The 14,077-nt window shown below is 37.1% G+C and overlaps 1 protein-coding gene across 1 annotated transcript; it reads left to right on the top strand.

Annotated features, from left to right (window-relative positions):
* The first annotated feature begins 2,592 nt into the window (after window positions 1–2,592).
* On the top strand, window positions 2,593–3,832 carry LOC141559915 (olfactory receptor 51Q1-like). Its single transcript, XM_074297569.1, has one exon. The coding sequence runs from the start codon at window positions 2,593–2,595 to the stop codon at window positions 3,535–3,537; it is 945 nt and encodes a 314-aa protein (XP_074153670.1). The 3' UTR covers window positions 3,538–3,832.
* Window positions 3,833–14,077: the final 10,245 nt, after the last annotated feature.

Below are 14,077 nucleotides of genomic sequence, written 5' to 3'. Positions count from 1 at the left end.
AGTGACAGTGTTTGAAGAAGGAGTGATGTGGTCATATATATGCTTTAAGAAAATTAATCTGAGTGCTAGCACAACAAGCGCAATATACCTAGAATGTATCAGTTAATTAGCATTTATTAAGTGCTTATTGTGGGGTAAGCACTAGGGATATATAAAAAAGAGACACTACCTGCTCTCAAGTTGTTCAAAGTCTAATGGAAGAGAGAACATGCAAACAACTATGTACAAACAAGCTTTATACATGATAAATTGGAGATGAACATCAGAAGGGAGGTACTAGAATTAGGAGAAACTGGAAAAAGCTTCCTATAGAAGGGGAAAATTTTATGGGGACTTTATGGAAGCCCAGAAAGGCAGAAAGTAGAGATGAGAAAAGGGAGCCTTATAAGCAGAAGGCTAGCCTGTGAAAATATCCATAGTTTGGAGATGGAGTGTCTTGGTTGAGGAACAGCAAGAAGAAAAAAAAAAAAAAAAAAAACACTGGTTAAATGGTGGGTGTGGTAAGGAATATAAGGCATGAGAAAATTGGCAAAGTAAAGAGGGACTATTTGATGAAGAGATATAAATGCCAAGAAATATAAATTTTTACCTAGAGATGATAGGAAGCCACTGGAGTTTATTGAGTAAAAAGGATAACATAGACAGAACTGTGCTTGTACAAATCCATTTGAAGTCCAGCAAAATATTAATTATAATATGAAGTCTTGTAAAATGTTTCCATATTAGCCAAATTGAAAAACATACACACAAAACGTGAAAAATACAAAAAGTGAAAGAAATAGGCTTTAATCTTCACTCAGAGTTCATCACTTTTCTCTCTGGAGGTGAATAGTACTTTTCATCATGGATCTTTTGGAATTGTCTTGAATCATAGTGCTGAAAGTTTTTGAGGAGTGGAAGAGGAAAGATTGAAGAATTCTTGGGACATAAAATCAATTTTTTTTTTCTTGGAAGTGAAGAGCTAGACCTTCTGCCGGAAGTGCAGAAAAACAATTTAGGTTAAGATAATGAAGAACAGAATTGAAACATTTGCTTTGGTAAATAGTTCAGGAAGGATAGAATAGGAAGATTTCCCACAAGCAAAAAGGATTTGATCAAAATCAATATATTGAATTTGGAGAATTAACATCATGGCAGTCTCATTCCTTTATGTAGTTAAACAGAAATAAAGTGACATTTTATGTAGTGACAGTGGATGAATCAGATAGCAGAATTTAATCAACAAAGGATTTTCACACTAGGAATTGTTAGGGACCAGTGATCTTAGCATTGTGATTTAGTCATTTTTCAATCCTATCCAACTCTTTGTGATCCCTTTTTGGGGTTTTTCTTGGCAAAGATACTGAAGTGGTTGACATACTCTATATGTCAGAAACTATTCTTATTTTGATGAATGGAAGAAGCAAAAAAAATGGATAGCTCTTCATATAGAAACTATTGTCACAATTTGTTTATCATGGAAAAGATGCATTTTTATGATATGGTGGAATCTAAAATGTAACTGTGCCAGTATGTCATCAAAGTGGAATGGACAAAGAATTGGAGAAGTTGAAGAAATGATTAGAATGGTAAGAGTGTTATCAATCTGAATAGCAAAGTTCTTGAGGTTTATAAAGATGGGTGTAGGATGGAGAAGAAAACTGAACCAGATACTGAAGTCTTAGGAAACTGAAAGGCTATTTGATAATAATAATAAGTACAGGGAGAAGGTGGTATAAATTAAGTGCCTGATCTTAAAAAAGAAAAGTCCACTGGGATGTACTTGGAAGGAGAATCATCTGAAAGGAGTAATGAGTATAACTCATTAGTATAACTCCATATTTAACATCCCAACCCTATTTTAGCAATAAGGGGAGCTTTGAGAGAAGAAACAAAGTTCTTTTAAAATGAGGAAATGGAAGAAGTGTCAGTCATAAACATTAAGATTACTGGAATTTGTTGACAAGAGAGCTATTATCCCAAAGAGCACAGTAGAATGGGTCAATAGAGAGATTAACTTCACTACAGTGGGCTGATTAAATTAGAGATGAGGGAATAGTATTGTCAAGTTATTTTTACTTAGGTTGGTGAGACATGATCAACAGAACAGCATTTGGACCCCTATAGCATGTTCTATTGACATAGACCTTTTGGAATTTTTAGTTATGTGATAGAATTTGAAAGAATTTATAACTGGGTGTATGCTCTCATGCCACCATGAGGTTTCTTTCCATCATGTCTTTCCTCTAAGATAAATTTTCTGATTAGTATCTAGACTTAAGATTGGTGCATCTATCAGTATGGTTGTGATAGAACATTCTCATTTAATTTCAGATGATTATAAATCATAGATGATTAATAAAGATCTATAGCATGAGATATACTATTCTTATTCCTATATCAAGACATCAGCTCTACCCACTTTTATGGTTTCTTTTTTGATATCAAATCACTCAAATATTTCAAAGTTGGATGGTTATTGAATTCTTAACATAATCCTAAAGTGATTTCTTGCCTTAAGTTCCTTATTTTATAAAAAATAATGCTGTAAAGAACATAATTTCTGACAAAAGTGAGTTGAAAGTCATCTTATTACAGGTGTATTTGCCAGCCATGTCAGAAGGCACTAACACCACTGAATTGCCATTCTACTGCATTCTTATGGGCATTCCGGGTTTTGAGGCCATGCATATTTGGATCTCCATCCCCTTCTGCTGCTTATACACAATCTCCATTATGGGTAATACCACCATTCTGGCTGTCATTTGGTCAGAGCCTTCACTCCACCAACCCATGTATCTGTTCCTCTCCATGCTGGCACTAACCGACCTAGGTCTTACCCTTACCACTCTGCCCACAGTGATGCAACTACTCTGGTTCAATGTGCGGGAGATCAGCTTTGAGGCTTGCTTTGCTCAAGTCTTTTTCCTTCACACCTTCTCATTCATGGAGTCTTCAGTGCTATTGGCCATGGCCTATGACCGCTTTGTTGCCATCTGTCGTCCCCTGCATTATGCCTCTATTCTCACAGAGAATGTCATTGGAAGAATTGGGATAGCCATCATCATTCGATGTGTTTTGGCAGTACTGCCCTCACTTTTCCTGCTTAAGCGTCTGCCCTTTTGTCACTCTCACCTCCTCTCCCATTCCTACTGCCTCCACCAAGATATGATCCGCTTGGTCTGTGCTGACACTCGAGTCAACAGCTGGTATGGATTTGTACTGGTATTACTCATCATTGTGCTTGACCCTCTCCTCATCCTGGTCTCCTATGGATTAATTCTGCACAGTGTCCTGGGCACTGCATCCCAGGCTGAGCGATTTAAGGCTCTCAATAACTGCTTGTCCCATATCTTGGCTGTGCTTGTCCTTTATGTACCAATGGTGGGAATATCCATGGCTCATCGCTTTGCCCGACATGCCCCTCCTCTAGTCCATGTGATTATGGCCAATGTCTACTTGCTATCACCTCCTGTGATGAATCCTATCATCTATACTGTGAAAACCAAGCAGATCCGACAGGGAATCCACCATCTCTTCCAGGGGAAGGCAAATTAATGCAAGAAGTATAGGAGTATGATGAAGTGGTGCTGAGTGAAATGAGCAGGACCAGGAGATCATTTCACACTTCAACAACAATACTGTATGATGATCAGTTCTGATGGACGTGGCCATTTTTCAACAATGAGATGAACCAAATCAGTTCCAATAGAGCAGTAATGAACTGAACCAGCTACATCCAGTGAAAGAACTCTGGGAGATGACTATGAACCACTGCATAGAATTCCCAATACCCCTATTTGATTTCCTTCACAGGCTAATTGTACACTATTTCAAAGTCTGATTCTTTTTGTACAGCAAAATAACTATTTGGACATGTATACATATATCGTGTTTAATTTATACTTTAACATATGTAACATGTATTGGTCAACCTGCCATCTGGGGGAGGGAGATGGGGGGAAGGAGGGGAAAAATTGAAACAAAAGGCTTGGCAATTGTCAGTGCTATAAAATTATCCATGCATATATCTTGTAAATAAAAAGGTATAATTAAAAAAAAGTATAGGAGTATGAAATTACAAAGAAATAATAACTGGGATAATCAGACAGGGTATAGCCAAGGATTTCTATTTTTTCTTATTATTTCTATACATATCGAATTTGCAACAAATTCCAAGCTGAAAAATGAAAATATAATATGTATATATACATATATAAATGTATATTTGTACACACTTAGAAATATACATTTATACATAGAATCTGTGTGGTAAGAGGAATGACAGAATGTGCTTGTACATGTATATATGGATCAAATTTCCAAAAATCCCACTCTGTTCCCAATAAAAATAGAAAATTTTTTCCATGATCAAAAATAGAAAACCAACAAAATCAAAAACAACAAAAATGTTCCATATCCTTTTTAAGTCTATCTCTATATTTACAAATTTCTATTCTTTTTGGCTTGAAAATATACAGGGTTGCCCATAGGACAATGCTAAAGTTCTAAGCCCATATAGATTGGGTTCAAGTTTAATATTTCTCAGGAATCAGACTATTATTTTTTTCTCACCTTGATAGCTTTGAATTTTATGTACACCTACCTTTCTTCTGAGAGTATTCTGTTTCTTTGCATGGATTAAGCTAACAAATTAAGTTAAATTTAAAAAAATTAATTAAAATATCTATAAACAGCAGAGAATAAGCTATTATTTTAGACAGTTTAGAGAAGCAATAGTTTTATTCCACCTTTCAAAGGTGCCATTTCATTCCTCCCTTTGAAATACAGAATAGGCCACCTTTCATTTCTGCAAACAAGCAAATAAACTCCAAATCCCTGTCTGTTATTTGCACACTGTATGCCCTATTTAGATATGAGCTTCTTGAAGGCAGGGTCTGATTTTTGCTTTATGTCCCTTTATGTCCCCAATCTGTGGCTAGGATACAATGAAATGTCATGAAATAGTGAAGTGGTGTAGTGAATAGAACATGAGACCTGGAGTCAGGAAGATCTGATTCCAGTAGTTATTAGCTATGTGACTCTGATCAAGTCACTAAACCCTGTTTGTTTCAGTTTCCTCACCTACAAAATGAGTTGAAGAAGGAAATGGCAAGAAAATGCCAAAAGAATGTTGTAAAGAGCTACACAGCACTGGAAATGAATAAATAATTACAAAATATCCCCAGGCATTAACACAGTTGTTGACACTTAATAAATGTTTGTTGATAGACTGTCAGTGATTGAGGTCTCATCTCCCTCTTTTCCTCCATTATTCCCATGTCTGTATCCTATTAACAGGTTTTGGTTTTGCAGCTTGACAGCACTTTGCATGATGGTATCCTGTTATGGGCCATAACTCTGTATCTGTATCTTACAAGGTACTAACTCAGTGGAATTGATAAAGCAATGGTTATCTAGTTTACATGGTGATTAATAGTTCTCTAGTTCAGTACATGTAATTAGTACTTAATATAGTTCCACATGCTTCACACCTATGATGATCTAATTAAAATAGAGCATATAAAGCTGGGACAAACTCAGCCAGAGATATTTCATCTTTAGTCAGGCTTTTGGTGGCTTTCCTGAGGGATGGAGAGGCTTGGAGATAGAGTCTGAGAAGACAAGAGGACTGGAGACAGGAGCTCAAGCTCTACTAGCCATGGAGAGACAGATTCATTCCATCTTCATCAGTCTTGTGTGGCTGGCCTGTCCTCCTGCTTCCGCCCACTGAGAACAAGGTCCTTCTGAAGGGCCTCAAGAAAGCTAACCAGACTCCAGGCAAAGAGACAATAAAGAATTTGGAGTTTTAACAGCTGGCAATTCTTGTGGTGATTAATCAAATGAAAGGAAGGCTGCTCCAGAGACCTCCAGAAAATCAACCAGAACACTACAGTATCAAAACACCATGGCTCAGTCCTTCTCCCTTTGGCTTTTCTTCTTTGGAATTCCCTCTCATCTTTTCTTCTCTGTATAAATTTGGGGCTGACAGAATATGAGAAAAAAACTATGTGATTTTTGTATAGTGGCTCAGGTTCTCTATTGGCCTAATAGGAAACAGAGGTACATCATGGATACATCTCTCAACAAATAATATTATATAATTTCCTATGTAAAAAAAATATAAACAATTTGTCCATATTGAATCCATATTGAGTTCCTTAAAACTGATCTTTAATATTGACTTTTATATGTTAAATTTTCTGATTAGTTTGGGTTTGGTTGATAAGAAATCCTGAAAATCTGCTAGCTCATTCACTTTCCATTTTTTCTCATTCAAAATTGTACATATTTTTTCCGTCTAAGAATTTTTTATTTTGCTTTTAATCTTTGTATTTTTTTATTATAAGTGTTTATTTACAAGATATATGCATGGGTAATTCTTCAGCATTGACCCTTGTAAAACCTTCTGTTCCAGCTTTTCCCCTCCTTCCGCCCACTCTCTCTCCCAGATGGCAGGTAGACCATGCATATGAAATTTTTGGTTGCAGTCCTCATTCTTTTGATTGTCCATAGATATGATTCCGGGACCTGTGATATTTCATTATAATTGCTGACAAATCTTATACAATTCTAATTTTAGGTTCAGCATATTTGCATTATTTTTTCTTATTTCTTGCAAAATTTTCTCTTTGATCTGGGGATTTTGAAAATTGGCAACAATATTCCTTTGTTTTCTACGAAGACTTTCTGGGAGGTAGTGGGCATTGGATGTTTTCTATTTCTATTTTCACCTCATGATCTATCACTCTGGGACAATTATCTTCGATTATTTCCTGAATTATTGGGTTAAGTTTCTCTTTTTGGTCACAATTTTCTGGCAGCCCAATTATCCTTGTTTTCTCTTCTTAATCTGTTCTTCAGATCTGTCATTTTTAAATAAGATGTTTCACATTTTCTTCTAATTTCTCCTTATTTGGAATCTATTTTGTTATTTCTTGTTCTCTCATAGTTTCATTGGTTTCTCCTTGCCCAATTCTAATTTTCAAGGAATTATTTTCATCCTTGAGACTCTGTACCTCCTTTTCTAATTGGTTGACTTCCTCCTCCCCATAATCTTCTTGTTTTTCTTGGATGGTTTTTATTTTTTATTTTTATTTTTTTAGTTTTTTTTTCTCAGTGTCTCTCATTTGATTTTTAAACTCTTTCTTAAGTTCTATAAGTTCTCTCTGGCCAAAGAGTCATTTCATATTACTCTTTGTAGTAGAAGGTTTTTGTTTTGTTTTGTTTTGTTTTTACTAAAGTGTCCCCCTCTGAAGATGAACCTGAATCTTCCCTATTCTTATAATATGTTTCAATGGTGGGGTTCTTTCTTTTTTTGTGGGTTCATTTTTCTTTTTAATAAGAGATATTAGTGTAAGCACGTCTAATCATAGGGTGAGGGATGGTACCTCAAGTTTACCTTCAGCTGTCTGCTCTGACCAGGAACCTTAAACTAAGAACTCTACTCTCCTGCAAGTACCCATAGCCAGCAGTGTCCTTGCCCTACTCCCTCCATACTCATCCAGTAAGAGTTTCTTCTCTCCCAGAGCTGTGTCTCAGCAGCACAGCTGGAAATGGCATTCCAAATCAGCTGAGGGTCACTTTCTCTTCTCAGATTCAGACCCAGATTCTACAAGCAGTCTGGTAGGTGAAAATTTCTGAGCTTCCTGTTTAGGATCCAGCCACACCCAGCTAGCCTGAGGGGTCTTCACTTTTTTTTTTTTTTTTTTTTTTTTTTTTTGTGGAAAATAGTTTTCTATCTTCAGGTTCTTTTTCCTTGTTTGCTTTTTTTTTTTTTTTTTTTTTTTTGGATAAGTTGGGCTCTGTTGCTGGGATGCCTGTGGATTTTTCATTCTTTCAAAGTGGTATGATCTAAGAAGAGGTGTGACAGGTGTGTTCACTTCTCTGTGATCAACCAGAAGTACTCTTTCTCACTCTGGAACCATGATTATTTTTCTTGTTCACATTGCTGCCTTTGCCCAGGGATTGTCTGGGCAATAAAACAGAGTTCTGTACCCAGTGTAAGCAAAAGGTTCCAAAATCTCCTTCTGTGTTAAGATTTTTACAAGGTGCTAAGTCACTGGAATGGATATAATTATCTAATGGTTCAGTATGATTGATCTGATCCTACAAGGAGATGTTATGGGCCAGAACTTCAGACAAGGTACTTATGTACTTAGTTCACATCTTTAAAGGAGTTTGCTCATTGGTTCACACATTAGACTTTACCTCTTTAGAAAGTATATAAAAGGACAAGACCATTGGAAAGAGATTCCGAGCTAGGATTCAGTGGGGAGATAAGAAAATCCAGGAGATTCACAAGTCTAAAGGAAAAGCCTACTCATGGACTTTCGGAGATTCAGAACTAGGATTGACTTCTAGGAGATTCACAAGGCAGAAACCGACAATCCCACACTCTTGGAGGCAGAGTCTGATTTCCACGTTTGCGCTGGCTGGAGACATTTGGACAACAGTTCTCCAGAGTCAAAAAGAAAGATAGGCCTCTAAGAAAGCTAAACCAGGCACAGAAAAAGATTCAGGATTTTTGAAGGACACAATAAAGGATCCAGACTTTAACTCCTGGCTGCATTTGGTGATTATTGGAACTGAACTGAAACTAAAGCTGCCTCCAGAAGCTCCCCAAGAAACCTGCCCCCAAGAAAACGATTACATTTTAGAGAAACAGAACATTACACTTCTGACCAGTTGTCTGATCCCTTTACTATCTATGGCTGTGGAAACCACTGCTGCTTAGTTGTTTGATTATGCATATTTATTACAAGAAATTTGGGGTTTTATCTTTATTTTCCTCCAATGGGGTAAAGGGTGGGAAGGAGAAAAAAATTCTGTTAATTTTTTAAAACAGATACATGAAAGGGAATTGCTGGAACTCTGTCTTCCCAGAAATCATCAGGAGTCAGGATCACTAAATGTCTTTATTCTAGATCTTTACCGTCACCTCCAACGCCAGGTCACGAGTTCGAGTGAGCTGAGTTCCACCACCCAAGTTTCTCTTACTCCTCCCACACAAGTCACTTCCCCCTCTTTGTCCCACCAATCAAGTCAGCACAGAACAGCTGGGGAGGGTCAACCTTCAAACAAGTTAATAGGGAACTGTCCAATTGGCAATTAGTCTCACGTGCTTCATCATCCAAGTGCATTTGCTCAGTTCTAGCCCTTTACATCTCCCGCTTTCTTTTGTTTTAGAGCACAGGTGGTTGCGCCATCCCTGACTTTTCAGGGAGATGAGAACCCCAAAAAGGAGGTGATCACGCCCCCCCCCCGACTTCTCAGGAGGGGAGATGAAAGCACTAAAAAGGAGATAATTACACCCTCCCTGACATCTCAGGAAGGGAGATGAAAAGCACCAAAGGGAAGTGGGGATTGCTAGCGGGTTTCTGGATTGAAGGGCCTTATTAGAGACAAGTATGCACAAACCCATCAGCATGGGAGTTATTACACAAGCACATAGCAATAACTCAGAGGCTATTAGTGGTGACTCTCCCCACAGTCAGTGCAGACTCGATGTGGTGTAACAAACAGAATTGTACATGCAAGTAGTGATATAACAAACAATATAAATCAACATGGTATTGTAAGAGATTTCCAGAAGTCCTAGAAGGAGGGTATGTAAACATCAGTCACACATACACGCCTTCTTCAGCAACCAAGACATAGTCCAAAACCAATCTATTGTCCATTGCTTCACTGTTAGGGAATCCAATGATCCCCACAAGTTTTTGAAATCCCACATCAGTCTTTTTATATGTTAGGGAATACAATGATCCCAACAGGTTTTGAAGTCCTACAATAGTCTTATGATGCCTCAGAGAATCCAATGATTCCTGAGGATTTCAGTCCTACAATAGTCTTATGATGTCTCAGAGAATCCAATGATTCCTGAGGACTTTCAGTCCTACAATAGTCTTATGATGCCTCAGAGAATCCAATGATTCCTGAGGACTTTCAGTCCTACAATAGTCTTATGATGCCTCAGAGAATCCAATGATTCCTGAGGACTTTTAGTCCTACAATAGTCTTATGATGTCTCAGAGAATCCAATGATTCCTGAGGATTTTCAAGTCCAACAGTTTTTGGTGTCCATGGGTCAAACGCCATAACTGCCAGGTTCTTTCAGTGGTGGGCACAGTCAGCAACGGAACCACCCGATGTTTCTTGGGCCTTCTCCTTCGATTCAAGGGTCTGCTCTGTCTCTCTCCGATGGACAAGGCAAATACGGCTCGTTGGCACCCATCTGATTCCTTCTCCATCTGTAGAGATACAAGCAAACCCTCTCCCCCAAGCAGTTAACCTATCTGGTCCCTTCCATTCACCACTTTCTGGGTCTCTCCACATCACTTGTAAGAGCCCTTTAAATGGGCGCCACAGTGCATCGGGAGATTGACTGGTCCAGAAGTAATTTCTATGGATATTAGGACTGCCTTGTAGGTGGGATCCTGTCCATTTTGAGATAGCTTCGTAATGGGTGACTCTCTCGCTGATTGGCTGTGTGTGTGACCTCACAGGCCCTATGTAAGCCCACTGCAGGCAGCAGTCGCTCTCTTTAACCTGGCGCTCTTCACCCTGGCTTCCTAGTCTGGGTGGCCAAGCCAAGATGGATAGCCAAAAGAGGTAAGGGTTTTGGTAGTGAACACGTGGGTCTTCTGACCAGGTGTTCACTCGGGAACCAACAAGTCAGGGCATCAGTCAGGGAATTATGTGAGTAGGTATAATAAAGGCTTTTAAGATTACATGTGGTTGTTCTTGAGTGTGCTACCGGTTATTAAGCTATAGATTCAAGAGATTGTCTTCTTCAGGTTCTGTTCTGCCATTTTTCCATATCTACCAGGTAATTTTTGCCCTGAAATCCCAGAAAATTTTCAGGCCTCTGGATCCAAAGATCACACAATAAAGTCTTTTAAAGAGTATGTACTCAATAACTGTTTGTTGAATGGATGGATGCATGAATGATTGGGTGAGGCCTATCTCTTGGCACTGTTGAAATCAGAAATGTTTTGAGATATGACCAGCATTTTTCCAATATGAGGTAGCTGGCTTGTATTGTCACTGAAAAACTGGACACTTCTGCAGTCATTGTGATAGTCTACGGACATGGCCTAATGGGAATATTTAAAGAGAAAAGGTCAATTTAGGGGCTGGCAAATGGGTTTTATTATTTTGCCTATTTTGTACTTATTTTGTAGTCTGTAGTGTTTATAGAGAGATGGAGGTGAATTTCTGGGATATGAAAAGGCAGTTTGTAATAAGAGCAGATTTTCAAAGTAAGATAGATTTTCAAAGACAATTTGGCTACATTGCTGATATGGCATTGCTCCTGAGACTGCACCATAACACCTGAGACAAATTTTTAAAAATATGGGTCATAATCTGTTAGTCATTCAGTGTGTGTATAAACCAGCCAATTGATAGGAGGATCATTCAGTGTCTTTGGAAGTAAGTTGATTAGCATATGTGTCAGTAGATTTGTGAGGGGAAGGGTTGGTTGGATAGTCAGTCTGTACATGAGAAGACTGGAGAATTGTAGTCTGACTGAGGAGGTTGAATAGCCATCAAACAACATTACACTGTACATCTTCAGTACTGAACCTTAAATGAAGTCCAGGAGATTCCAAGTAGAGCTATTACTGCCCTAGCAAAAGGAAGAGTTATAAGAGATAGAGACTAAAATGAAATAATTTAGACATCAAACAATTGTTAAGTACCTGCTATTCACAGACTTCTATTTCTAAGAATTAGAGACAAAAAGAAATAGATCCTTGAGTGCAATATTATAAAAGGGAAACAGTTAATCAACAAGCATTTATTAAGTGCTCACTATGTATCAAACATTGTGCTAAGTATTGGGAATACAAAGAAATATTAAAGGTAGCCCTTGACCTCAAGAAGCTCACTATTTATAGAGGGAGACAGCATGCTGAATATATGCTAGCTATATACAAGATAAATAGGAAATACATAACAGATAGAAGGTACTAGAATTATGTAGGATTCAGAAAGGATTCCTGTCAAAGGTGGAATTTTAATTATGACTCAAAGGAATCCAGAGAAGTCAGAATGCAGAAAAGGAGTGGGAAAGAATTCCAGGCATATGGGATAGCTAGTGAAAATGCCAGAAGTTTGGAAATAGATTGCATTTTTCAAAGAATAGCAGATATCAGAAGTTCCTAGTTTGAAAAATACATGGAAGGATGTAGTGTAAGAAGTCTGGAAAATTGGAGGATGGGAATAGACCTAAGTTATGAATGAGAGATATATTTTTATTCTAAAGGTGATAAGGAGTCATTGGAGTTTATTGAATGAACTCTTGGAGGGATTCTGTGTGTGTGTTGGGGGGACAGAGGGGAGGGTGTGTGTGACATAGTAAAACTTGCACTTCAGGAAAATCACTGACAATTTATTGAAAGATGGACTGGAATGGGGATAGATTTGTGTCAGGCAAATCTGCTAGCAGGTTATTGAAATAGTTCAGGCAAGAGGTAATGAGGATTTGTAGAAGGTAGTGACAATGTCAGAGAGAAGAAGGATTTGAAAGATGGTACTAAAGTAAAATCTATAAGTTTTGGCAACCCACTGGATGTGGGGAGAAAGAAAGGATCAGAGGTTAAGTGATGTGAGTCTGGGGAACTCAGAGGATAGTGATACTCTTGCTAGAAACCAAGAAGTATGACAGAAGCAAGGGTTTTGAAAGGAAACTAATGATCAGTTTTCATAATAATAATTTAATTTCAATTATTACTATTTCTAGCATTTATATAGTAATTTAACATTTGCAAAACATTGTACATGTAATCTTTTTTGGTCCACACAGCAATCCTCTAAGGTAGATACCATTATTAACACCACTATTTAAAAATGGGAAAATGGAAGCTCAAAGAGATTAAATTATTTCCCTAGAGTCATACAGATAGTAAGTGTCTGGGGCTGGATTTGAATGGAGCCTTTCTTATTCTGCCTCCCTATCCACCATGACATCTAGACATAAACCAAAGTAATTGCAGAGGGAAAAAAAAACAAAACAGAAGAAATATTTCAAAAGAGACAGATGGATTCTCACCCTTCCTTTTAGAGTTATACCTAGTATCCTTCTAGTATCTGCTATTAGAAGTCATTTGTAATCTCTATAGTTGTTAGGGTGTTCTCTCTTTTCAATTCTTTTAAACTTTATTTATCAAGCAATTTTTGAGCACCTATTATTATTGTTATATATTGTTATATATTATTGTTAGTATATTAAATGGTAAAAGAACAAATATAAAACATTTCCTGTTCACAAGTAGCTCACATTTTCTCCAAAATATTATATATATATATATGAGTAAACATATATGTATGTATATACATAAAGACATATAATTGCCCCCCTTATATATGCTTCCATCCACATTGCTCCTTTTAGTATAATGTAAACTCCAAAAGGACAATGAACATTTCATAGAATTTCAGTTAGTTCAAAGTTCAAGCATAAACAGTTACTTTCTATTGTTCCAAAAGAATCTTCACTGTAGTATAAACAAGAGGAGCCCATTGAACTTCTGTTTGAGGGAAAATATATATGCACATAATATTTTATACATACATGAATATTCAAGTATGCATGCATATATCATAGATGGATATGTATGTATATATGTATAGATATATCCATGCATAAATGCATACACATAGACTTATCTGTTAACTTGCTTCATATATATGTATATTTGTGCCTGACACAGTGTGCCTGAGACACACAGTCAGATGTAATTGATAACATGTTTAACCAAATAAATGGCAATGCAAAAATATATAAACAATTGCAGTTTATGGTTTTCTAAGTCAATATGTGGTCCTCTTTGATCTGTTTCTATTTAAGTTTGACACCATTGGTCTAGTTTACATTTTCCATCTTTCTTCAAAAATAGTCTGAGATTCTTTATCAAATATTTTGCTAAGATCTAGATGCATTATATATAAAGCTTTCCTAGAGCTACTAGTAATAGTGTCCAAAAATAATAAAAGAAAAAAAATTAGGTTATCTTGTTATGATAAATTAAGTCATAGGGTCACTACTTTCTCCACTAGATGTACTCTACTCATCCAGAGTCAATAGACAAAT

This window comes from Sminthopsis crassicaudata, chromosome 3, assembly GCF_048593235.1.
Source record: "Sminthopsis crassicaudata isolate SCR6 chromosome 3, ASM4859323v1, whole genome shotgun sequence".
Lineage (NCBI taxonomy): Eukaryota > Metazoa > Chordata > Mammalia > Dasyuromorphia > Dasyuridae > Sminthopsis > Sminthopsis crassicaudata.
The sequence above is the reverse complement of the archived record's forward strand: the minus strand, read 5'-3'. Positions and strand labels throughout refer to the sequence as shown.